General features: G+C 47.5%; 2 protein-coding genes across 3 annotated transcripts in view; both read left to right on the top strand.

Moving 5' to 3' along the window:
• KIF4A (kinesin family member 4A) overlaps window positions 1-13,941 on the top strand; it is a 131,123-nt gene extending 117,182 nt beyond the window's left edge. For both annotated transcript variants that reach the window (XM_055565490.1, XM_055565491.1), the window contains exons 29-31: window positions 11,088-11,204; window positions 12,882-13,004; window positions 13,257-13,941. In XM_055565490.1, the coding sequence (XP_055421465.1) occupies window positions 11,088-11,204; window positions 12,882-13,004; window positions 13,257-13,460 (444 nt within the window). In that variant the 3' untranslated portion in view covers window positions 13,461-13,941. The remainder of the gene's footprint in view (window positions 1-11,087; window positions 11,205-12,881; window positions 13,005-13,256) is intronic.
• Window positions 13,942-17,611: 3,670 nt separating this feature from the next.
• GDPD2 (glycerophosphodiester phosphodiesterase domain containing 2) lies at window positions 17,612-24,806 on the top strand. The gene is made up of 15 exons (XM_055564654.1): window positions 17,612-17,716; window positions 17,999-18,102; window positions 18,358-18,451; window positions 18,619-18,678; window positions 18,908-19,006; window positions 19,185-19,278; window positions 19,424-19,569; window positions 19,685-19,767; window positions 19,876-20,026; window positions 21,840-22,061; window positions 22,266-22,414; window positions 23,933-24,080; window positions 24,241-24,323; window positions 24,565-24,593; window positions 24,681-24,806. The coding sequence occupies exons 1-15, from the start codon at window positions 17,612-17,614 to the stop codon at window positions 24,731-24,733; spliced, it is 1,620 nt and encodes a 539-aa protein (XP_055420629.1). The 3' UTR covers window positions 24,734-24,806.
• The last annotated feature ends 1,339 nt before the right edge of the window (window positions 24,807-26,145 follow it).

Raw genomic sequence — 26,145 nt, 5'->3', positions numbered from 1 at the left:
ATGGACGGAGGAGCCTGGTGGGCTGCAGTCCATGGGGTCGCTAAGAGTCGGACATGACTGAGCATCTTCACTTCCAATTTTCACTTTCATGCGTTGGAGAAGGAAATGGCAACCCACTCCAGTGTTCTTGCCTGGAGAATCCCAGGGATGGGGGAGCCTGGTGGGCTGCCATCTATGGGGTTGCACAGAGTTGGACACAACTGAAGCGACTTAGTAGCAGCAGCTATTTACTTACACATGCTTTACTTACAATGCTACATATTTACCAAACCTAGATGTTTTATGTTGAAACACTAACTTCCCAGGCCTTACAGTTCACTATTACCCTAACTGTGCCCTGCAGTCACATTCCACTTGCAGAGAACAGCTCACAAATTACCTTAGCTGGATTCCTAGAAGGTTATTCAATTTCATTAGCTGATAGCGCACTGGGGAACTGAGCCTTGTAAAGCCACAAACACCAGAGAGAAGCAAGTCATGAGAACTAGACCATTGTGGTGGCATTAAGTCATTTGCAAAGTCATTAGGAATGCAACAAAGTCACCATGTGCTCTTGGTGGAACTAAGAGCTCATCCTTAGCCTCAGAGAGCTTATAATCTAAATGGGAAACAAGACAAAGAAATAGGAAGCATCATAGAACCTTGGGGCTTCCCAGGTGGTGCAAGTGGTAAAGAATCTACAAGAGACATAAGAGACACAAGTTCGATCCCTGGGTCAAAAAGATCCCCGGGAGGAGGGTATGGCAGCCCATTCCAGTATTCTTGCCTGGAGAATCCCATGGACAGAGGAGCTTGGTGGGCTATAGTCCATAAGGTCACAAAGAGTCAGACATGACTGAAGCGACTTAGCATGCATGTACACATAGAACCTCAACCTACTCATCTCAGGGACATGGATTGAGGGGCCTTGAAGAGCGACTATAAAGCCAAACCAAGTAGATAGAGTTTAAGGACATGCCATGAAAGAGAGGACTGTTGCTGCATTATAAGAAAGGGAAATACAGTCCTGGGAGACCATTTTCTGACACAATGAATAGCATACTGCAAAGTCTTGATAGTAGAGGTAGTAGTGTAACAGAGTTGGGACATTGAGAGAAAATGGGGAAGAACATGTCTTTCATTCATTTACTCAGCAAACATTTATGCTGTCTACTGTGATTGAAGTGGAATGCATGAGCTGAATGTTGATGAAAAGGTCAGCCAGATAATAGAAAGCAAAGATGAGAAGTACACACAGAAACGAATGGTAGAGGACCTAAAACCCTGGGAAGGAGTTTCCAAATAGGAAGCAAATATGGGTATACTTGTCTTTGAGAAATGCCTATCACACACACACAAGTATATATATATATGCACTATTGCTATAAGCTTAAAAAAGGAAATATGAAACTATAGCAAAATATTGCAAGTAAGTAATAATTGTTATCAGTGATAAATCCTATGTCTAAAACACTGAGAGATGATTCTTTTCTAGGCTTTCCCTCTGATTTTATAACTTGAGAATATAATTGGGCTTTAAGGGGGGCAAGTTGACAATTGAGTTTCTCCTTTTTGGTGACCTCGAAGTACAATGGATGCTGTAACTGCTCTTTGATCAGACTACTTGTAGACACGTCAGCTTTAGACCTTGATGCTTTGCATGAAGGCCATCCTGATTGTTACTGTTGCAACACAGCGGAATCACTAGGTATCTGGACAGGAGACTGCAGCAAGCACCAAACTGAGGACTTGTCCAAAGCTAATGCTGAAAAAATAGGTTTCCTCATTCAGCTGTATTTCCTATATGTGCTAAGGAGATGCCAAAGGATAAAGAAGTGATAGCTTAGAAGCCAGGTAAACATGAGTTCTGTCTTGACTTTGCCACTGTTTAGTTGGATGGCCTTAAGCAGGTCACGCAATCTCTCTGGGCCTCAGATTCCTTATTTATGTAATAAAGGGATGAGACTAGACTAGTGATATATAAGGTCTCTTCCAGCACGAATATCCTGAGTTAAAGTTGTATATATGGGTTTTGTTGTTGTTGTTTTGTTGTTGTTGTTTTTAATATGTGGGTTTTAATAATACCACCTTTATATGGTATTATATGGTGTCTGAGAAGTTAAAAGAAGGAATATATGTGAGAGCACCTTGTAAAGGATAAAATGCCATGCAGGTATTGGTATTAAAGCACTGTAACCACTATTACAAATATTCCCATTTGTCCCCTTTGGCAGAAAAGAAGGAGCAGATATTCTGGTCTCTAGTAATAAAAGAATGGAGATGAACTGGGATGGAGTGACTTGTCCAGGGGCATGCCAAGTATTGAATATAAGACTAGAGCCCAAGTCTCCTAATTCCTAATCTGGTATTCTTTATGTTACAATTTTTACCAGTTTTTATCATTCTGAGATATAATATAGCACTGAAATCAGTGCTAGAAGAACTATAGACTCTAAAGAAATAATTTTCAACCCTGGTTACACATTAGAATCCCCCAGGGAGCTTTTAAACACAGGGAGCCTGAGACACCATGCCCAGATATTCTGATTTAATTAGTCTGAGGTGGGACCTGGCATTTTTGAAAAACTCCCCAGAGATTTCTTATGTGCACATGGACATCACCAGATGGTCAGGGTTGAGAACCACTGGCATAAAGGAACCCCAAAGGTCTTTCATCTCTACTTCCCACTCTATATAAAGACTCTCTATTATAGTGGTTCCCAATTATAGTGTTGGGACATGCTGGTTGGTTGCTAGCAGTTGTGGTACACACGTGTGTACACACATATACCACATACATCATATTTGAGATTATGTCTGTGGCAAGGTCTTGCTCCCTCTCTTATATTTTGATCCTGGTTTGGGAGAAAACAGGATGAAGTTACAGCTAGTGCACATGGCATTCATGTGAATACGTCTAACGTGTACATCATGACTGTTCTATAATACCACTCCCAGGTGTTTAGCCTCTGCTTGCTTGAAAACAAGCAGTCTGCTAGGGGGAAGCTCACAGTCTCACAGCGAATCCCATTGTATTCCAAGTGGCTGTTAGAAAGTTGTAGTTTGTTGAGCGAAAGTGTGCTGTCCTATAGATTCATCCCAATGAGACTTTGGCTATGTAAAAGTTGACTTGTTCTTCCTTATAACAACCCCTAAGATACCACATTCCTGCCATTAACCTTATGGATAAAATGAAGACACATGGCCTGGGTAATAGAGTGGTTTTGAGGCAGATAGATAAATGTGTAAATGGTCAGAGGACCATACCCAACATATAGCAATCAATGGATCAATGTGTCATTCTGGTGAGGTATCTCTAGGACATGTCTTAGAACGCTGTCTTTTGCTCTGTTTTATTCAAAGGAGTGAAGTTGGGTTTTGTTTTGTTTTATTACATCCAGTGTTGACAAAGGTGACAGGTGGGCATTTCTGTCTGTTGTTGTTAAAATGTAACTTGTCATACCTTTCTGGAAAGCACCTTGCAAATATGTATCAGAAGCCTTAAAAATATTCCTATCGGCAGGGAGGTTCAAAGGGAGGGGACATATGTATATTTATGACTGATTCATACTATTCATGGGGTTCTCAAGGAAAAATACTGAAGCGGTTTGCCATTCCCTTCTCCAGTGGACCACATTTTGTCAGAACTCTCCACCAGTATGAAAAGGCAAAAAGATATGACACTGAAAGATGAACTCCCCAGGTCGGTAGGTGCCCAATATGCTACTGGAGAAGAATGGAGAAATAGCTCCAGAAAGAATGAAGAGACTGAGCCAAAGTGAAAACAATGCCCAGTTGTAGATGTGACTGGTGATGGATGTAAAGCCCAATGCTGTAAAAACAATATTGCATAGGAACCTGGAATGTTAGGTCCGTGAATCAAGGGAAATTGGAAGTGGTCAAACAGGAGATGGCAAGAGTGAACACTGATATTTTAGGACTCATGGACAGGAATAGGAGAATGTAATTCAGATGACCATTATATCTACTACTGTGGGCAAGAATCCCTTAGAAGGAATGGAGTAGCCCTCGTAGTCAACAAAAGAGTCTGAAATGCAGTACTTGACTGCAATCTCAAAAACGACAGAATGATCTCTGTTTCCAAGGCAAACCATTCAATATCACAGTAATCCAACTCTGTCCCAACCACTAATGCTGAAGAAGCTGAAGTTGAATGATTCTATGACCTACAAGACCTTCTAGAACTAACACCAAAAAAAGATGTCCCTTTCATTGTAGGGGACTAGAATGCAAAAGTAGGAAGTCAAGAGATACCTGGAGTAACAGGCAAGTTTGGCCTTGGAGTACAAAATGAAGCAGGGCAAAGGCTAACAGAGTTTTGCCAAGAGAACAACACAAAAGACGACTCTGCACATGGACATCACCAGATGGTCGGTATTAAAATCCGATTGATTATATTCTTTGTAGCCGAAGATGGAGAAGCTCTATATAGTCAGCAAAAACAAGACCGGGAGCTGACTGTGGCTCAGATCACGAACTCTTTATTGTAAAATTCAGACTTAAAGAAAGTAGGGAAAACCACTAGACCATTCAAGTATGACTTAAATCAAATCCTTTATGATTATACAATGGAAGTGACAAATGTATTCAAGGGATTAGATCTGATAGACAGAGTGCCTGAAGAACTATGGATGGAGGTTCATGACATTGTATAGGAGGTGGTGATCAAAACCATCCCCAAGAAAAAGAAATGCAAGAAGGCAAAATGGTTGTCTGAGGAGGCCTTACAAATAGCTGAGGAAAGAAGAGAAAGCAAAAGGCAAAGGAGAAAAGGAAAGATATCCATCTGAATGCAGAGTTCCAAAGAATAGCAAGGAGAGATAAGAAAGCCTTCCTCAGTGATCATTGCAAAGAAATAGAGGAAAACAATAGAATGGGAAAAATTAGAGATCTCTTCAAGAAAATTAGAGATACCAAGGGAACATTTCATGAAAAGATGGGCATAATAAAGGATAGAAATGGTATGGACGTAACAGAAGTAGAAGATATTAAGAGGTGGCAAGAATACACAAAAGAACTATATAAAAAAGATCTTAATGATCTAGATAACCATGATGGTGTGATCACTCACCTAGAGCCAGACATCCTGGAGTGCAAGGTCAAGTGGGCCTTAGGACGCATCACTACGAACAAAGCTAGTGGAGGTGATAGAATTCCAGTGGAGCTATTTCAAATCCTAAAAGATGATGCTGTGAAAGTGCTGCACTTAATATGCCAGCAAATTTGGAAAACCCAGCAGTGGCCACAGGACTGGAAAAGGTCAGTTTTCATTCCAATCCCAAAGAAGAGCAATGTCAAAGAATGTTCAAACTACCACACAATTGTGCTCATCTCACATGGTAGCAAAGTAATGCTCAAAATTCTCCAAGCTAGACTTCAACAGTACATGAACCAAGAACTTCCAGATTTTCAAGCTGGTTTTAGAAAAGACAGAGGAACCAGAGATCAAATTGCCAACATTCATTTGATCATAGAAAAAGCAAGAGAATTCCAGAAAAACATCTACTTCTGCTTCATTGACTATGCTAAAGCCTTTAATTGTGTGGATCACAACAAACTGCTGAAAATTCTTCAAGAGGTGGCAATACCAGACTACTTGACCTGCCTCCTGAGAAGTCTATATGCTGGTCAAGAAGCAACAGTGAGAACTGTACGTGGAACAATGGACTGGTTTCAAATTAGAAAGAGTACGTCACGCTGTATATTGTCACCCTGCTTATTTAGCTTATATGCAGAGTACATCATGCTAAATGCCGGGCTAGATGAAACACAAGCTGGAATCAAGATTGCTGGGAGACATATCAATAACCTCAGATATGCAGATGACACCACCCTTATAGCAGAAATAGAAGAGGAACTAAAGAGCCTTCTGATGAGGGTGACAGAGTAGAGTGGAAAAGCTGGCTTAAAACTCAACATTGAAAAAACGAAGATCATGGCCTCTGGTCCCATCACTTAATGGCAAATACATGGGGAAACAATGGAAAGAGTGAGAGACTTTATTTGGGGGAGCTCCAAAATCATTGGAGATGGTGACTACAGCCATGAAATTAAAAGATGCTTGCTCCTTGGAAGAAAAGCTATGACCAACCTGGACAGCATATTAAAAAGCAGAGATATTACTTTGCTGACAAAGGTCCATCTAATTAAAGCTGTGGTTTTTCCAGTAGTCATGTATGGATGTGAGAGTTGGACCTTAAAGAAAGCTGAGCACCGAAGAATTGATGCTTTTGAACTGTGGTGTTGGAGAAGACTCTTGCAAGTCCCTTGGGCTGCAAAGAGATCAAACCAGTCAATCCTAAAGGAAATCAGTCCTGAATATTCATTGGAAGGACTGATGTTGAAGCTGAAACTCCAGTACTTTGGCTACCTGATACGGAGAACTGACTCATTGAAAAAAAATCCTGATGCTGGGAAAGATTGAAGACAGGAGAAGAAGGGGATGACAGAGGTTGAGATGGTTGGATGGCATCACTGACTCGATAGACATGAGTTTGAGCAAGCTCCGGAATTGGTGATGGACAGAGAAGCCTGGCATGCTGCAGTCCATGGGGTCACAGAGAATCAGATACGACTGAACGTAATGTATGGCTGATTCACGCTGTTGTATGGCAGAAACCAACACAACATTGTAAAGCAGTGATCCTCCAACTAAAAATAAAAATTTTTAAATGTTCCTTTCCTTCAGCCCTGTAATTATACACCTAGGTATTTATACTAAGTAAGTATTCATTGATATGTAAAAAGATTTATAAATCATTTTTGAGCACAGACTATGTATCAGGCACTGCTTCTAGGTGCTGAGGATAATAAACAGACATGTGAGATCCTTGGCCTCATGAAACTGAAGACATTCTTGTGGAGAGACACATAGTGACCAGAAAACAAAATAATTTTAGATGATAAGAGATGAAACAAAAATATAGTCAAATCTTAGAGAATGATGGGGTAGGAAGAGAGTACTTTGGAAGAATGCTTGGAAGAGGCCTCTCTAAAGAGGAGATATTTAAGCTGAGATCTGAACAAAGTGAAGGAACAAGCTGGGAAAAAAATCAGAAGAACATTTCAGGAAAAGGAAACCGTAACTGCAAAGGCCTCAGGGTAAGAATGATCTTGGCTTATCAAGGAGCAGCTGAAAAGGTCAGTGTGGCTGGAGGATATTGAGAAATGAAAGAGTGCAGTACAACGGCAGGTCAGAGGGGTAATCAGGGCCCTTGTCAGTCATGGTAAGATTTGGATTATATTTATGTACCAGGATATTTGCTGTATGTAACATGATTCTTGGAGAAGGCAATGGCAACCCACTCCAGCACTCTTGTCTGGAAAATGCCATGGACGGAGGAGCCTAGTAGGCCGCAGTCCATGCGGTTGCAAAGAGTCGGACACTGAGAGACTTCCCTTTCACTTTTCACTTTCATGCATTGGAGAAGGAAATGGCAACCTACTCCAGTGTTCTTGCCTGGAGAATCCCAGGGACAGGGGAGCCTGGTGGGCTGCCATCTATGGGGTTGCACAGAGACGGACACGACTGAAGCGACTTAGCAACAACAACATAGCAACAACATGATTTATAATGGTAAAAAATTTCTTTCAAAATAATTTTAATATCTAACATTAGGTGACTGATTAAGTAAATTGACATTTCCACATAATGAAAGGCCATATGCAATTGTTAAATATTAAAAATCATGGTTTTGATTTTCAGATTTTATAGAGTACTGTATATTCTCATAATAAGGAGGGGTAGATATTTTAATGGTTTCTTTTACCTTCACAACTATGGAACAATGGTGATGGTTGTCCAAAGGAAAGAGAGTTGAGGGCTTGAATTTAACTATGAATACAGTATGAATCCACAAAGATGGCAAGCTAAAAAATGTTACTGTAATTTTAGGATTCATAACCAGAACTATTGAGTTCATAACAAGGGAGGTGTTTCTCTCAATCTACTTCACAATGGTCACACCACATTTAGAAAGTTGTGCTCATATCTGGATGTCACAATTAAAGATGAACTTGGACAAATTGATATATAGCTAAGGTGCTGAGAATTCTTGGAAACCATGTCATGTGGTGAATCATTGAGGGAGCTAGGTATATTTAGCTTTGAGAGGATTTGGACGGAGTGGGACTGGGGAGTGAAAATGATACTTAGGGTTTGAACATCTGTACTGTGAAAGTGGGGTTAAACTGATTTCATGTCATTCCAGATGGCAGAATTGGGTCCTGAGGTCAGAATTTATATAGAAACTGTTATCTCAGGATAAATAGATCGTTGGATAATAAGACCAGAGATGTTAGAGTGGGGCTTCATACATCAAATCAGGCTTTTAGTGGTCACTGAGGTCTTCTCTGACTAATCCATCATTCTGTGAGCTCTGCCACCTGTATTTGTTCCAAGCCAAACTATCCTATTTTCTTCCACCATTTCTCTTATAACATCACTTCCTGTAATGCTGGTCACCCACTGCTTTTTGTATAATGCCTTCTTTATGAAACACGTGCACACAGTGAACTCCTGAATGTGTGTGCAAGGAAACATTGATAAAATGAGCTTAATATGTGGAAAGCGCTTGTAACAGTGCCTCAGTTCAGTTCAGTCGCTCAGTCGTGTCCGACTCTTTGCGACCCCATGAATCGCAGCACGCCAGGCCTCCCTGTCCATCACCAACTCCCGGAGTTCACTCAGACTCATGTCCATCGAGTCAGTGATACCATCCAGCCATCTCATCCTCTGTCGTCCCCTTGTCCTCCTGCCCCCAATCCCTCCCAGCATCAGAGTCTTTTCCAATGAGTCAACTCTTCGCATGAGGTGGCCAAAGTACTGGAGTTTCAGCTTCAGCACCATTCCTTCCAAAGAAATCCCAGGGCTGATCTCCTTCAGAATGGACTGGTTGGATCTCCTTGCAGTCCAAGGGACTCTCAAGAGTCTTCTCCAACACCACAGTTCAAAAGCATCAATTCTTCGGCGCTCAGCCTTCCTCACAGTCCAACTCTCACATCCATACATGACCACAGGAAAAACCATAGCCTTGACTAGATGGACCTTTGTTAGCAAAGTAATGTCTCTGCTTTTGAATATGCTCTCTAGGTTGGTCATAACTTTCCTTCCAAGGAGTAAGCGTCTTTTAATTTCATGGCTGCAGTCACCATCTGCAGTGATTTTGGAGCCCAAAAAAATAAAGTCTGACACTGTTTCCACTGTTTCCCCATCTATTTCCCATGAAGTGATGGGACCGGATGCCATGATCTTCGTTTTCTGAATGTTGAGCTTTAAGCCAACTTTTTCACTCTCCACTTTCACTTTTATCAAGAGGCTTTTGAGTTCCTCTTCACTTTCTGCCATAAGGGTGGTGTCATCTGCATATCTGAGGTTATTGATATTCCTCCCGGCAATCTTGATTCCAGCTTGTGTTTCTTCCAGCCCAGCGTTTCTCATGATGTACTCTGCATAGAAGTTAAATAAGCAGGGTGACAATATACAGCCTTGACACACACACACGTTAATATAAGCTATTACTACTGTAGCCTTTTTAGTAAAGGTGAAATATGGCACTATGACAAGTATGGATCAATTGTGGCATATCCATAGAGTGAAGATAAATAGAACAGGAGCTACATGCATCAACAGATTTGTGGTAAAATACACACATGAATAAGCATCTAATTCGAGAGACTGCCCCTGAGAGGGAGGGAGGTGAATGGGATCAGGATGCTTCAGTTGTATCTGTTTTTTACTCATCAAAGAAGGGTTGGGGGGACTTCCCTGGTGGTCCAGTGGTTAAGATTCCACACTTCCAATGCCAGGGGCACAGCTTCCACCCCTGGTTGGGGAGCTAAATCCCACATGCCGCAACTAGCCAAATTGAGGATTGGGAACATGAGTGGGTTTTTTTATTGTCTACACTTTTTATACCAAAAAAAATAATGGTGCCCTAAAATAGAATATGTTATTTCAAATGGGATCTGACTGACCCAGGTATATTGAAGCAAATTTCTTCACTTCTTGTGATTTCTGAACTCCAAATTTCTGCCTGACTTTCTTTCTGACAGCCATTTCACACTGTTGACTCAAAGCTTGCTGACACCTCAAGTCCCTAGACCTTTTTTGCACAAACTACCTTTTTGTTTTGTGTATGTGTGTGTTTTCGGGGTTTTTGTTTGCTTTTGGCTCAGTTGCGAGTGCAGCTTGTGGGATCTTAGTTCCCTGACCAGGGAATGAACCAAAGCCCTCAGGCCCTCAGCAGTGAAGTCTCAGACTCCTAAAAACTGGACTGCCAGGGAATTCCCTTCACAAACTTCCTTTAAGCCAGATTTCCCCCCATATTATATTTATATGGCTGATTTAGGGGGGAACCTAAATGGTAGACTTACATTTATCCCTGCTATAACTTTTCTGTCTACTTCCAGCCCATGATTCTAGCCTGTCAAAATATATTTGAATTGTGTTTCTGTTATCTTACATATTAATCATCCTTCCAGCTTTATGTCATTGTTACCACTGATGAATATGCCTACCTTGTAGACTGGCTATGAGACTCAAATGAGATTTTGCATTTCTATATATAAAAGTACTCAGAAAACTGTACAGTGCTATACAGATGTAAATTATTTTTTTCATATTATCAGTGATTTATTAAAATGTTGAATGATTAAACTGCTGAGGACAATGCCAAGGCCAACACTAAACAAACTAGAAATGTGAGTTGGATGAAAGTACAGCTGGGTAGATCTCAAGATACTGAGCAACTCTACTCAGTTATTAAATCTGTCTAACTCTACTCCCATCCAGCTCACGGTCCTTCACTTTGGCCATAAAATCATCATGAAAATCTTCGTCAATTGCTCTGCATTATTATGGTACCCCTCCAATCTGTCTTTCAAGTATACTATCCCAAAAGTGTGGCATGACTTGTTCTTAGAAAAAACCTATGGTGGTTCTTGATGATCCTTGTTTTACTAAAGAAGAGAGGACTGCAAAGATAGAAGTTTTCACTTTTTCTAGAATGGCTTGTGAATGAAGGGAAGGTACTTCAAACCTAGTCTTCTGACTCAGTAATGTTTCTTTCTACAAACCTGTTTTGCAGTGTTCCTGCAAGGGCTGGTGTGGGAACAAGCAGTGTGGGTGCAGGAAGCAAAAGTTGGACTGTGGCGCAGACTGCAGCTGTGACGCCGCGAGGTGTAGGAACCGTCAGCAAGACAAGGTGGGGTCAGCGCTGTCACCCCTCACCATCCCTTCAGACCTGCCAGCAGTCTGTGCCCTTTTCTTCCACCTTCAGTCTTGAAACCTGGAGTCTCCTGCTCAGCCCTTCCCACCCTCCTTCACCCTGAACCAGAAAAGGCTATTTCATTTCTCAGTCCTTTCTTGCTGCTAGCCTGTCCACACCACCCCTCCAGAAGCCACAGCCCTTCCCAGGAGATCCCCAGATATGCAGTTCCTCACCCCCAGCCTTGGCTATAAAGTTTCTGTGCAATGTCTAAGGCAGGAACAAGGAACCGGAGAGCAAGCATTTACAGGCATACAGCCACACAGGATCAAACTAGCCCGGAGGCTTAGCTGGAATTGTAAGGGCCATGTGCTAAGGTAGCATCTTCCAAGAAAGAAGTTAATCCTTCTGATATCTTGAGACATTAGTTACTTAGACCTTTGCCATGGGAACCAGCTGTTCCATGGCTCTAGGAAAAGACCCACAGCAACTTGGTCTTCCTGATAAGCACTGTTCGTGAGCCAAGCTGACTGTAACTGTTCTTACACTGCTCCCGGGAATAGCAAACTCAGGCGAACAAAATGTGCAGGAGACGGGCAGCACCAGGAAGGTCAGATCCCAGTCCTTGCCTTCTGCCCACCTGTGCCCACGAGCAAAAGTCCATTCCTACCGCTCTCCATGTAATACACAGGAATTCCAGCAAGACTAGTTCACCATGCATTTTGCAGTTTTGCCCTGGGTCTTCTATTTAAAAGACTTCTAGGATAGGTAGTCATTAGAGAACTAAAATGGCAAGCTAGAGGTCAGGCTAAGAAGTGTAGAAGTAGCATTATAGAAAGACCTTAAGTGTTCTCTGTTCCCATGCTTTTCTCAGTTTAGGTTCTAGAGTCCTACAGTGGCTCCAGACAGAGGACTATGGCCCAACTCAGTTTGACCCCATGCCAGCCAAAGCAGCTTGCTCTTGTTTATCAAGTTTCCTCTAAGAATTTCAGTTGTAAAACCACTGATCTAGTCCAATACTGCCATTTTACAGAGAAGGAAACTAAGGCCCAGAGATAAGCCTCAGTGACTCGCCTGATATTACACAGCTGGTCATGGCGGCTAAGATTAGACCTCAGGCTTCCTGACTTTTAATCCACTTCAGTTTCCATGACAACAGGCTATAAATCTAATCCAAGCTCTACCACAGAGTCGCCTTGTTACCTAAGCAACTCCTCTTTCTTGGCCTCAGCTTCCTCTCTGAAAGGAAGACTGATACAGGCAACACTCTGTAGAAATGCTAAAAAGGATATTGTAGATTGTGGAGGGGAGAGGATTAATTGAAGAAATGGCCAAGGCTCAGCCTTGTTTTAAACCTTGCCTCATGATGTGTCCTGTGCTCTCCTCTCCAATCCTTTGCCTTCAGAGGCTTCCTTTGAGCATTGTGAGCCCTGCCCCAGCAAGATCACCCTAAGACTTACTTAGACTGTCTGATGAGGCCCTCAAAGCTGGTACCTCACTGGGTGAAGGGGAGCAGACCAGCTGTGTAACCCTAGGAGCTGAATTTCTTTTTTTTTTAATATAAATTTATTTATTTTAATTAGAGGCTAATTACTTTACAATATTGTATTGGTTTTGCCATACATCAACATGAATCCGCCACGTTTCTAACATGCCAGTCTGCTTGGTTCTCAGGATAGCCTGGGCACGGTTGAGCGGACTCAGGATTCTGAAGGCTCCTTCAAACTGGAGGATCCCACAGAGGTGACCCCAGGATTGAGCTTCTTTAACCCTGTGTGTGCCACTCCCAACAGCAAGGTAGGTGGGCTAAAAGCCAGGTGTTTCCAAATGTATCAGTGTCCATCTCTGCTTTAGCACTGACAGAGAGCTGTGGCGTAGGGAAGGGAAATAAAGCTTGCTGAGAATTGGGCATTGGCTAGAGTCTGTTTTCTTCAACAGAGCAATTTTGGGGGTCACCTCTGGGAGTGTGCTAAGATTTGTAGTGGCTAGGCTGTGCTGAGCCTCTGAACCCAGCCCAGATCTAGTCACAGCTATCTCTGTCCTTCCTAGATCCTGAAAGAGATGAGTGACGAGGAGCAGGTACTGTTAAAGAAGACGGCTCTAGCTGCCTCCTCCCTTGGCCTCTCAGAGTCGAAAGATGTAGCAACAGAAACCCAAGGAAATAAAGCTCCAGGGAAGAAAAAGAAACGAGCCCTGGCCAGCAATACCAGCTTCTTCTCTGGCTGTTCCCCCATTGAAGAAGAGGCCCAATGAAGCTGGGTTCATCATCTCTGCCCCCGTCTGGCCTGGGAGATACATTCAGGTTGCAGCCAGAGGGGTTTTGTAATGACTCCTGTTGATTTTGGACTCCTTGCTGTGGAACAAAGGAACAACACATTACTGAAAAAGAGTGTCCAGCACCCCCAGCCCCAGACTACTACTCTCCTCTCCAGAAGGGTGCTGAGCTACCTGCTGAAGAGAGAACGAACTCTCTTCAGAGACCTTCCTGGTGACTCATCAGGAACGAGGCTGAGGCTGTCTTATCTCGAGGTTGTCTCAGCTTAATGGCAGAGCCTGCTCTGTGTTGGAGGCCTGGCACAGATCCTTCACGCCACCTCCAGAATGGGGTTGGGAATCTTTCCTGTCTCTGGATTTCAATGTTTTAACAGCACCCTTAGTTGCCTTTCATGTTGCTGGGAGGTAAATGAAATCTTTTTAAATGTTAATGTTAAGTAAATAAATAAATCTTAGTCCATCTGCTGTTTGGAAGGATTCTTCTGTGCCAGAGGGAGAAATACAATTTCAACCCGTGTTCCTCCACCCCTGGGAATTCTATTAAGGAAGCTGGTGCAAGTGCCCAAACCTCACCGCCTTGTAGCAGCGCTCTTTCCCCAAGGAGTATGTGGAACAGCAAGCCATGTTTCTTCACGTTGCTGTTATCTCAGGAAGTTAGAATAATGCTAGCAAGGCCAGTGACCTGAGCTTCACTGGAGAGCCTGCTTGACCTTCAGATTTCGAGGGAAGGAACCATATTTACTAAGCATCTCGTGCTTGCCACAATTTTATCCACTCCTCACAAAAACGTTCAAGGTAAATAGATCTCATTTTGCACATGAGGAGACTGAGATACAAAGAAGCTGTCGCTTCACTGGTCACAGAGTTAGTAATAGAGCTATGACTTGAACCCAGATGTGACACCAAAACTTACATGAGCCAAGAACGACAGTGGTGGCCGTTAACTAATGCCCTGCAGCCTGACCTGGCATTGCCTGGATGTGGGATGTTACTGCTGCCCAGCCCCCAGACAGCACCCCACTTGCTGCCTGCTTTCTCCTCTGAAAGGGAAGAGGAGGGGCGTGACTGACTCCTCTTGCTGCATCAGGGCTCGCTATCTTTGCTTAAGGCCCTGGTCCTAGGGCCTTCGTATCCATGCATTCTGAATCCCAGCCCCCACTCCCCCCAAAAAAGCTCCCAGAATTCGGCACATGAAAGCCAAGACTCCTCCAGAATCCAACAGAGTCCAAGTAGAAGAAACTGCAGGACAACCTGCCTAGAGCGAGGTGACCCTGCAGCCTTTGCTGGCCTCCTGCCAGCAAGCGGCCCTGCTTCTCTTTGCATTTTAATGCCGAGGGAGCAAGGGAGCCTTTGCCATTGCCAACTAGAGCCTCTGGATACAATGGAAAGGCAGAGAAGGAGGGGGGCCAGCTCTTGGCATAAGAGAGCCAGTCATCTCACTGTTTTCAAATCTAGTGCGTTTGGGGGGAGGGGTAAGCTTATTCCCAGAGAAGGCATTCTTTCCCACCAACACTTTTGGTAAAGTAAAAAAACTAAAAGGTAGAGAGGGAAGGTCAGTCAAAGCCAGCCCCTAGTCCCCAGCCCACCCAGAGGCCCATGCTTTAGGACTAAGCTGACTCTATAACCTGCCCACCATCCCTCTCCTGCTAATGGTGGACAGCATCCTTTGTATGTGTTCACCTTCCAAAAGCCGGTGACCCTAACATTATACACTGTTTGAGTGATTCTTGGAAAGAGACTGTAGATGCCTTGGGGTCAAGGCAGCTGGAATGGTGCAAATCTCAGCACATCTTAAATGAGCATATCCTTTCTGGGCTGATGGGTGGAAGAGAAGGGCTGCTAGTGTCACTCAGGCCCCACTAGGTCCCCAGAAACCCCTGGTCCAGAAACAGGGTGAAACAGGAAGTAGCTTGCAACTCTTCTAGATGCACCACCTTGCAGACGTGGATCCCAAGAGGGAAAGGGAGGCTGATGAATTAAAGCTCTCCTCCCAGGGAGCTTGAGACTGAATGCTAGACTTCCTCACACACATACACACCCTTTTCCAGGGGACTGACTGGGCCCCTGCTCCTTACTGCCAAGTTTCAAAGTTGTGTGGTCACCTCCCCCTAGCTTCCCGCCCACCCGTGCCCTCAGCCCTCGCTTCCCTGAGCCAGGACAAAGCCCCAGCACTGACTGAGAGGAGAACAGGAGGAGGGACAGAGGGATGGGGAAAGCTGCACAAAGGAATTCCTCACCCCAAGCCCCCTGACTGGCGGCAGCGAGTAAAGAAGCAGATCTGCTCACCCTCCCCCTTCCTGCTTCCCATCTTCCCACCAACGGGGCACAGACACCACAGGCCACAGAGCAGCTGCAGGCCTTGGGAGAGGACCCACACAGCCTCCGGTAGGTGGCAACAGTGCCACCTGTTTGACTGGTGGGGCTGAGCCAAGGACTGGAAGAGGGAGGAGGCAGATAACTCGGAGAGAAGCTGGGAAGCAGTGCAGAGCACAGAGCGGAGCTGCTGCTGAGAAAAGGTGTGAGGGCTTGGGAAGGCTTGGGGCCACAGGCAGGAGTGGCGGGAGTGGCAGGGAGGAGACCGGCTCCTGCTGGCAGGCAGTGGGACCAGGGATTGAGCAGCACCCCTGGTCAGCATCCCTGACTGGAGTTTTCTGACTGCTCAGCTCCTGGCCCCATCCTACAGCTCCTGGAGGGAATGGGGACCCTGGAAGGCAGTGATTGGGGTGCAGGGGCAGGACCTGCGGTACAGATGGAGCTAGGAGCCGAGGCAGGCTCCTAGCACTTGGTGGTCCCACCATGGGAAGAGGTAGGGGACCTCCCTTTGGGTGGACTTTTTCCTTAGAGGGGTGTCAGGGAGGGGAGAGGTTTCCTCCCCTCAGGCCCTCCCTCAGCTCCAATCCCCTAACTTCCAAGCCTTTCCCCAACTCTCCTTTCCAAAGGCAAGCAGAGGGTGAGAAGGGCTGCTTCAGGAGCAGCCATATCCTCACTCCTTCCAGGGCCCTGGCCACTGTGCACCCCTAAGACTCCACAGCCTCAGGGGAGCCCAGACCACACACACTTTGGGTGTATTGAGGGGCACCGTTACATATTCCAAGTCACCTAGAAACCCATTTCACTACCAGCCACTAGTGCACATGCAAATGCTGACACAAACCCCACACCTTCTCATGTAGACTCACAATCACATGTCCAGCCTTGTGTGGCGATCAGTAAGCCAGCTTGGTCTCAGCTTGACCCCAAAGCACAAGGTCCAGGGATCCCCTGCCCCAAGACAACCACACACCCCCATGCACACCTTTGCCCTGTATCTGTTGTACTTTCGCCAAAGTGACCTCAGAGGGTGGGGCCCCTGAAAGGGGAAAGGCGGCGACTTGGTTCCTGGCTGGGGTGGGGGGATGACTGGGCAGGAAGGGACAGGACTGGGGCAAAAGGGCTTCGATTTTCCAGGTGTGTGCTGGCAGGAAAAAAGTTCCTTCAGGAGGTAAGGAGTGACCCAGGCAACTCGTACTTCTCAAGACTTCCCCGTGCTGCTGGTGCCCCCTGCCCTCCGGAAGGCAGAAATAGAATCTTTCAGTTCAGGGCTTTGTGATGTCTCCAATCTCTGTATCCACAGCAACTGACCAACTAGCCACTAGCCAGGCCTCCCTGGGTCCCAGGCCAGGACTGGTGTCTCTGCTTCAGGTTTTTCCTGGTTCCTGTGGTGGAAGCCACACCATGGGGCTGCCTGAAGCTTGGCCAGATTTTCTTCAGCTTGCTAAACCCTGTTTGCCCCACCCCAGGCAGTTTTTCCTGAGTCCCCACCCGAGGCAAGCACTCCATCCCCAGATAGGGATGCTGTTAAAAGGGGAGGAGTTGGACAGAGGGGGTGTGTATCCACCTAGAGGCTAGACCTCCTGAGTGTCTCACTGACTTTCCAGGTGTGCCGTTGAAAGGAAGACCCTGGAAACTGTCCCCTTTGCTCATCTCCTTCTCCAATCTGGCACTTGGAGCCTGCCCTGTAACCTCCGTTGCTGAGCAGTGGCCCAGGCCTCCGCTCCTCCCCCACTGGGCTCCTCACTGGGAGGGAGGCTGGGATCTGCCTTCTGCCAGGGTCTCTGAGAGCCAAGCGTCCCTCCCCCCAGGCCCTTACCATGGCCGACTCCCCTGGCTGCTGCTCTGTCTGGGCCCACTGCTTCCACTGCCTGTACAGCTGCCACTGGAAGAAATGCCCCAGGGATAGGATGCAAACCAACAAGGTGAAGTACGGATGGGGGGGTGGGTAGGGGTGGAAGTCCAAGGCGGGGACCACTTGGAGGGGGAAAGATATCCAGGTGTGCTCAGAGACAGTGGAGGGGCAGGGATGGGGAAGGGATTTTCTCTCCCCAGGAGGAAAATCCCTTCAAATATGGAAAGAACTGCCTGCAAAGCACAGCAGCCCCATGCCTTGCAGGAAGCCCCCTTGAGCTGCCATCCCCTGGGGACTCTGAGCCAAAGTGGGGATGTGAGCCGCTGTGAGCTTCTCTCTTGCCCCTCTGCAGTGCGAATGCGTCTGGTTTGGCCTGCTCTTCCTCACCTTCCTCCTCTCCCTGGGCTGGCTGTACGTCGTGCTCATCCTTCTCAATGACCTGCACAACTTCAATGAGTGTGTCATGGACCCCCTTCCTCAGCAGACATGTCCATCTACTCCCCACCCTGGGACCCCTGGGTGCTCAGCCCCTACCCTGCCTCTTTGAAAACCCGTCCATGAAGTCTCCCCAGACCTTGGAGCCCCTGACCCCATGAAGGGCTTCCCTTCACTCCCTTCTAGCCTTGGTCCTGGATCCACCCAGCCCAACTCCCCTCAGGCCACTATTACCACCCTTCCCCCACTTGGACACCTCCCTCTCCCCTCCCACAGATTCCTATTCCAGCGCTGGGGGCACTGGATGGACTGGTCCCCGGCATTCCTGCTGGTCATCTCTCTACTGGTCACATACGCATCCCTGCTCTTGGTGGGTGCAGGGACAGCTGGCCTAACCTTAGCCCTCCCTTCCTCGCAGCTCTACGCTGTCTCTCGCATCCTGGCCACTGAGGAGAGGGTAGAGGGAGGGGTCAGCCTAGGAAACTCACTCAGTGACCCCTCTTGGCACATCATGACTCCAACCACCTCTGCCCCCAGCTCCTGGCCCTGCTCCTGTGGCTCTATGGCCAGCCTCTGTGTCTGCACACTGTCCACAAGGTAGAGTGGGGATGGGCGCAAGCGGGAGGGGGCACACTGGGCCCGGTGCTCAGCCGGCTCTTCTCTTCCTGAGCACAAGCCCAGGACCCACAACCCAGTAAATATATGTTGAATGAAAGGAGGACAGTGGATGAGCCAGGAGAAGGGAATGCTCCTGTTTTCATAGAGTGAGGGGCAGCCTAGGCAGCCCAGGTTGACACAAACGTGCCCCTCACCCCTGGTTCCCCAGGTGTTGCTGCTCCTCATCATATTTCTTGTGGCTGCTGGCCTTGTGGGACTGGAGGTCCAATGGCAGGAGGAGTGGCATAGTTTACGCCTGTCACTGCAGGTGAGTGGCTGATATCCAGTGCTTGGGGGTAAACTTCGCCTGTGGCCCACCCCAGGACACAGTGTGCTCCCTGGTGCCCCAAGACTGCAGGAAAAGCTCTCAACTTCAAAAGTCAGCTCCTAGGACGAGAAGGGGAGAGGTTCTAAGGTTCTAAGACCTTACCAGCTCTTGTCCACAGGCCACAGCCCCATTCCTTCACATTGGAGCAGCTGCTGGCATCACCCTCCTGGCCTGGCCTGTGGCTGATACCTTCTACCATATCCATCGAAGAGGTGCCAACTCCACCCCCACCCTCCAGTCCCCTTAATGCCCACCAGTGCTTCTGCCTCCTGCTGCTCCATTTCCTACACCTGTGCTGTTTTCTGCCCCGAGGGCCCCACTGCCCTTTCTTCATGGCCTGTTCCCCACTCCCCACAGGTCCCAAGATCCTGCTACTGCTCCTATATTTTGGAGCCACCCTGGGCATCTACCTGGCGCCCCTATTCATCTCCTCAGCCTGTATCATGGAACCCAAAGACCTACCACACAAGCCTAAGTTGATAGGACACCGAGGGGCCCCCATGGTGAGTGTGGGGCAGAATGCTGGCCGGGTGGGGAAGGTCTGCTTCTCCAGGCTGCTGCGGCCAGGCCTGTGGGTTCCCAGGCTCCCACCCTTCCCTGCTCCCTCGCCTTTCCCAGCTGGCCCCCGAGAACACCCTGATGTCCCTGCGGAAGACAGCTGAATGTGGAGCTGTTGTGTTTGAGACCGACGTGATGGTCAGGTAAGGGAAGCTGGGGCCCCTGCCCCCACCCGAATGACACAGCAGGGGAGCTCCAGAAGTGATGACCAGCCCCGGAGCCTGGTCCTCTGACTCCCCTTGTGCCTTCAGCTCTGATGGGATCCCCTTTCTCATGCATGATGAGCGCCTGACCAGGACCACAGATGTGGCCTCTGTGTTCCCAGACCGAGTCAACAGCCACAGCAGTGACTTCTCCTGGGCTGAACTGAAGAGGCTCAATGCTGGGGCCTGGTTCCTTCAGGTGAGGACAGCCTTCTGCAAGAGACAGCCACGTACAGGGGCACTCTGGGCAGAGTTCATTCATTGATAACCATCTGCTGAGCCCTGTGCTGGGCAATAGGTATGCAGTCTCTGCCCTCAGGTCATTCCTTCCTAGTAATGCTATCAGAATAGGAAACCTCAAGTGAGAACAAGGTCTGCACTGGGTAGAGAGGAGAGAGAGGTCACTGTTGGGCAGGGGCAGTGTGGGAGAGGATCAGGAGTGGGTTCACAGGAGAGGATGCCTGAGCAGCATATGAAGTGAGGGTAGTTTTTAAGATGGGCAAGGCAGGGAACGAGAATTCTGGTTAGAGGGAAGAATGTGGGTAAAGCCCAGAAATATGAAGAAGTGTTTTCAGGGAATGAAGAGTGGCTCAGTAGAAATTTTCTGGCAGTTCAGTGGTTAGGACTCAGCACTTTCACTACCTTGGGCTTGGGTTCAATTCCTGGTTGGAGAACTAAGATCCCCCAAGCTGTGTGGTGTGGCAAAAACACACACACACACACACACAAGACAATGAAAAAGTGGCTCAGTGGAAGTGGGAAATAAAGATGCATGGGAGTCCTGGGAGCTGAGGCTGGCTGGGGCCTGGGGGAGCAGAGTCTTGGTCTCTGGTGGGCTTTGAATGCCAGGCCGGGAAGTATGGACTTCAATCCTGCAGATGATGGAAAATATTTCAAAGGATACTTAATTTGTTTAACTCCCCTTTTCTTGATTACCAAAGTAATACAAGTTCCTTGTTAAAAAACAACAACAAAAAAAGTAAAACATCAGAGAAACAACCTAAAATTGAAAAATCTCCCGTAATCAAACCCTTCAGCTGGGTATGTATTCTGAGTGATGAAGACACATCTGATTGCCTAAGAGTAAGGGATGTCTGAGTTTGAATCATGGCTTAACCACTTCCTGGCTGTGTGAGCCTGGGCAACATTCTTTAGGGTCTCTGTTCTTCATTTTCTTCATCTATAAAATGGGAGTAACAACAGTACTTACCTCGTAGGATTGTCAGGAGGACTAAATAAATTCATACGCATAAAGCACTTCTAATACTGCCTGCTGCTGCTGCTAAGTCGCTTCAGTCGTGTCCAACTCTGTGCGACCCCATAGACGGCAGCCCACCAGGCTCCCCTGTCCCTGGGATTCTCCAGGCAAGAACACTGGAGTGGGTTGCCATTTCCTTCTCCAATGGCCTAGCACATAGTAAATATTTAATGTGTTGATAGCTCACTTTTTCCATGTCAGTGATCATGAGGCAAATCAAGAGCAAGTAAAAGGATGGCTAAATGGCACAGAGAACACAAAACAGGACCACAGGGCCAACAGCCCACGTGATATTCTCTGCCCCCCAATTCCAGTCGGTGGAGGAGGTAGACAATTGTAGAATTCAATCAGAGTTTAGGATTTGTGGGGCACATGGGGCAGGAAAGGAGTTGAGGGGGTTGTTGAAAAGTAGTTTAAGCTGAGGATGGACCATGGGTAAGGGATGTAGGTGTGGCTAGAAAGGGGCTGATGGACTGGGAGGAAACCAAGGGGTCAAGATCCCAGAGGTCTCCATGAGACCAAGAGAAAGTGTAGTGAGAGTGAGGAAGTTAGGAAACCCGGAGGGTAGGAGGTTGGGGTCAGAGTAAGATGTCAGAGGGTCTAGAAAAGGCCACAGTTTGGAAAAAGGAAAAACCCTGACTCAACAGAGGGCTAAAGCTGTTCACCAAGTGGGGGAAACGAGTAAGGATAATGAGGATGGCGGCATAGCCTGGAGGCTTCTTCTGGTCTTGAAATAATTTTCTTCTTCTTATAGAGGCAACCTTTCTGGGGGGCTAAGCAGCTGTCAGGCCATGATCGAGAAGATGCTGAGAGTCAAACAGTGCCATCCTTGGAAGAAATACTGAAGGAAGCTGAAGGCCTCAACCTTTCTATCATATTTGACCTGCGCTGCCCCCCAGAAAACCACACATATCATGACAGTTTTGTCAACCAGACATTGGAGACTGTGCTGAGTTCAGGAGTGCCCCAAGCCATGGTGATGTTGTCAGGACCCCAAGTGCCCCCTCTTGCCCCTCTCCCCTGCCTTCCGTAGACCATGACAATAATGTTGAGGCATCCCCCCTCTGCAGGGCCCTGCCCTAGCTCACGTACCCCATCTGTGGTCATACATCTTTGCCCCTGCTGCCACCCCCAGACCCAGGCCTTCTCCAGCTTCATGCCCACCTACCCTGAACCACAGGTCCTTTGGCTACCGGATGAAGATCGGGCTTATGTCCAAGAAAGAGCCCCCCAAATGCGCCAGATATACGGACATCTGGAAGGCCATGGCACTGAGAGTCCCCAGTTTCTCAACCTCCCCTATCAAGACCTGCCACTGTTGGATATCAAGTGAGTGCCAGAGGAAAGGAGCCGAGGGGATCACGTGAGGCTTAATGGTATAGAAGAGCCAAGGCTGGGAGGGCAAAGGCCATACATTCACTCGCTCATACAACACATATTTATTGAACACCTACTGTGTGTCAGGCTCTATTTATTGCAGGTTTGGGGCATGGGAGAGACAGATCATAAACCACTGCACAAAACATATGCATGTTGGAGAGTGATAAGTGACATGAAGACAAAAATTTAGGAATGGGGTAGAGATTGGGAGAGAGGGGAGAAGGTCACAGTAGGAAGAGTGGTGAAAGAGGTGGTGTCTGGGCTGAGACCTGACAAGTCACAAGGAGGTGACAATGGGAAGAGCTGCAGAACAGCAGGAACAGCAGCCTCATGAGCAACGGGTAGCAAACCGGGTAGGACTTTGTAGGCCACCAGGATTTTAGCTTTCATTTTACACCAGAGAGAGGGTGGATCCAGGGGAGAGAGGCAAGGGAGTCCCATATGTGAGTGGATGCAACCAGAAAACATAATAGACTTCAAAACCTGTAGTCACCAAGCTCTCTTATAATATCCTTGTGGTTAGATAGGGAAAAAATGTGAACTGAATGATGGCCCAGTTATCATATTAAGTATTTCAAGGACCTTTCCCCAAGCTGTCACCATGGGAGGAGACAGGATATCAGGTTAAGACTCCCCTTAGTCTTGTCCTGATCAACATTGACTGCTGATCATGTTTCCAGAAGGCATGAATTGGTAATGAAAAAGGTGATGGGAAAATGGAGGCCCTAGAAGATCTAAGCACTCTAAGGTGACAGGTCAAATGTACCAAGATAAAATGCAATGGAGATGCATGTAAAGACCCATGCCCAGGGCCCAGAGGAAGCTCAATTGCACAAAAATAAGAGAGGGAGACACTGGCATCAGCAGGAACATGTGTGCAAAAGACCAGGACTTTGATTGTACACTGCGCACAATGAATGAGTCAAAGTCACTTGACATTGCCAAAAACTAACCTGACCCTGGGCTGCCTTCACATGGATGTAGCGCCCAGAAGGCAGGAGGAGTTTTGCTCTCCTCCAAGCTAGTCCCAGCCCACCCAGGCTATCACGTTCAGATGCAGGCTCCATACTTCAAAAGGAACATTGGTAAATGGGAGTAAGATCAGATTAGAGAGGTTTGTATGGTGAAAGGAATGATAACCCAGGTCCCTGATTGAAGCAACTGGGGTGGTTAGGCCTGGAGAAAAGACGACTCAGGGGAATGTGGTCACACTGTCCCTCAGACCTCTTAAGGGATGGTATGGGACAAAGAGGAGAGACACATTTGCGTGACCCCAGACAGCAAAACTAGGACTCATGGGTGAAATCCACTGGGAGACAGAGCAGGTAGGGGTCTGCTATCCAAAGGCAGAAGTGATGGCTCTGGAGCAGGGACGCTGTGGATTCAAGCATGGAGAGGGGCTGTTTCCCTCCTGTGCCTGGAGCCTCAAGGTTCTGAATGTTCCCTATTTCTTCCCCGCCTGCACAGGGCGCTGCACCATGATAATGTCTCGGTGAACCTATTTGTAGTGAACAAGCCCTGGCTCTTCTCCCTACTCTGGTGTGCAGGGGTGGATTCAGTCACCACCAACGACTGCCAGCTGCTGCAGCAGATGCGCTATCCTGTCTGGCTTATTGTAAGAGCTCAGGGACTGTCACCCCTCTTCCTCTTTTCCTATCCCTGCTTCTCCTTAACCCTGTTCCCCTCTTCCTTACTTATTTCCCCCCGCATACACCCCCTGGATCTGTATATGGGTGGCTCTGGCCACTGACAGGGACCTTTTTCTTTTCTCACAGCCCGCTCAAACCTACCTGATAATATGGATCATTACCAATTGTGTCTCCCTCCTGCTGCTTTTATGGACTTTCCTCCTACAACAGTGAGTCCTTTGCGCCTCAGCTTTCTGGGTCTTCATTCTCCCTAGGGTCCTGGTGATGGGGCATATTCAGACTCATTGACGCTGCCTAGGGCTTGGGGTTTGGACCCTTGGAGATTCTTAAACCCTTCCTTTCTATGTCTAATTGGCTTGAACCTGGGAAAGTCAGTTTGGGGGAACTCAGGGTCAAAAGGTTCTGCTTGACGCTGGCTGAACTCACAATGCGAAGCTTTTCTCCCCATAGGAGGTGTGCTAAGGAGAGACAGAGAACTGGTAAGAGCTGTTTCCCCTTACCTCATTTTTCTCCTCCTCTAGCCTTCCCCTTACTCACTCCCTATGTGTTCCCTCTTACCTCTCCAGGGCTAGAAACAGCAGTGCTGCTGACCAGGATCAACAATTTCATAAGGGAGTGAATGCCCTGTCTTAGCCCCCCACCAGCCAAAATCAGAGACCTGTTTGCATTGGCCAACAGCAAGGAAGAGAGGGTGGCTGAGGTGGAACGTTGCTGGGGTTGGCGTGGGGTGAACTTTGCCAGCAGGAGGTGTTCCCCTTGGGATTTTGACCTGAGGTGGTCAGAAAGACTGAGTCACAAGAAGTTTGTCCCCAAATGAAACTTAACAGAGGAAGAGACAAGGAGATTCCCAAGAGAATGTTTCAGATCTACGCGCAGGTATTCTTGTGTACAAGGCACAGGGCATCAGATATGGGACAGCTCAGAACTGTGACTGAAGGAGATGACAAAACGGCCTTTCCTGGAGAACTGTAAGATGATGGAGACGTTGACCTGGCTCCATTCACTGTCTCTCTTGACATATGCAATTTATCTGATTTCCTGCCTAGAGACTAGGGGCTAAAGACCCCATCTAGCCATGTAATTCTGTGCCTGCAAGTGGCTTTTTCTTGTGCACAGTCTTTTCTTCAAGACATACTGGTTCTTGACTCTTGTCGGTTAATCTGTTATTCAACGAATTTAATGCCCACTTTGGCACAGTCTAACCTTTTCTGTGCTGGCGCTGGGTGGAGGATGCACCTTGCATCTCGAGTTGTATGTGACATGACATTGAGGGGTCATCATGAGGAGAATCGAGGGTTGGCGGTGGCAAGTGGACCACCTGGGGCAACGAAGGGCTGCAAATGGTCAGCAGGAGCACCACCGCCACAGGGGACATTCCCGGTGGCCCAAGCGCGCTGTGCAGTGTTGCGCTGGAGCTCCACCTTGTGGTCACCTGCCCCAAAAGGAGGGCCGCGCCCGTCGTCACCTGTGAAGTATTAGCTGGATGCCACCTGTTTCTCGTGCCCGTTGGGGACCCGTGTTCTTGACTCCGGACCCCAAGGGCATGATCCGATTTCCACAAGTTCTTGCTTCTCCGGGTTGTGCGCAGGGTCTGGTTGCCCGACCCACCTTCCCCGCGAGGAGCGAGTTCCCCGGTGTGTTTGCTGCTTGTGAGTCCCTGGACTAAACAATTTACATGACCGGCGCGGAGCTGGCCTACGATAATGTGACTGATAGAAGTGGGGGAGGGGCTAAGGAAAACACAAGGACAGGAGAGGGCTCTGGCTGCCTCTTTAGTCTCCCACCGCACCCACATTCGCCCCGATTCGTTTCTCCACGCCCCGGTTCATTTCTCTACACGAAGGGAAATCGAACTAAGGGTCTGACGAGGATAGGAGGTTCGGTTCTCAATTATTCCTCTCCCTGGGACCAGGGGTGGCACTGGCACCTAGGAACAAGACCATCCTTGGTGGCAGGGCAGGCAGCCCAGAGAACTACAATTCCCAGGATGGCCCTGGCCACTTCCGTTCTCGGGCTGGGTCGACCGAAGTG

The sequence above is a fragment of the Bubalus kerabau genome, chromosome X (genome assembly GCF_029407905.1).
Source record: "Bubalus kerabau isolate K-KA32 ecotype Philippines breed swamp buffalo chromosome X, PCC_UOA_SB_1v2, whole genome shotgun sequence".
NCBI classification, from domain to species: Eukaryota; Metazoa; Chordata; class Mammalia; order Artiodactyla; family Bovidae; genus Bubalus; species Bubalus kerabau.
This window is presented reverse-complemented; position numbering and strand designations above follow the sequence as displayed.

Excerpts from the sequence above, each read along its gene's own strand:
- GDPD2 (XM_055564654.1), top strand. The coding sequence starts at position 17,612 with ATGGCCGACTCCCCTGGCTGCTGCTCTGTCTGGGCCCACTGCTTCCAC. Across the intron at positions 22,415-23,932 it reads CTGCCACTGTTGGATATCAA|GGCGCTGCACCATGATAATG; the intron begins GTGAGTGCCAGA and ends CCGCCTGCACAG. Across the intron at positions 24,324-24,564 it reads TGGACTTTCCTCCTACAACA|GAGGTGTGCTAAGGAGAGAC; the intron begins GTGAGTCCTTTG and ends TTCTCCCCATAG.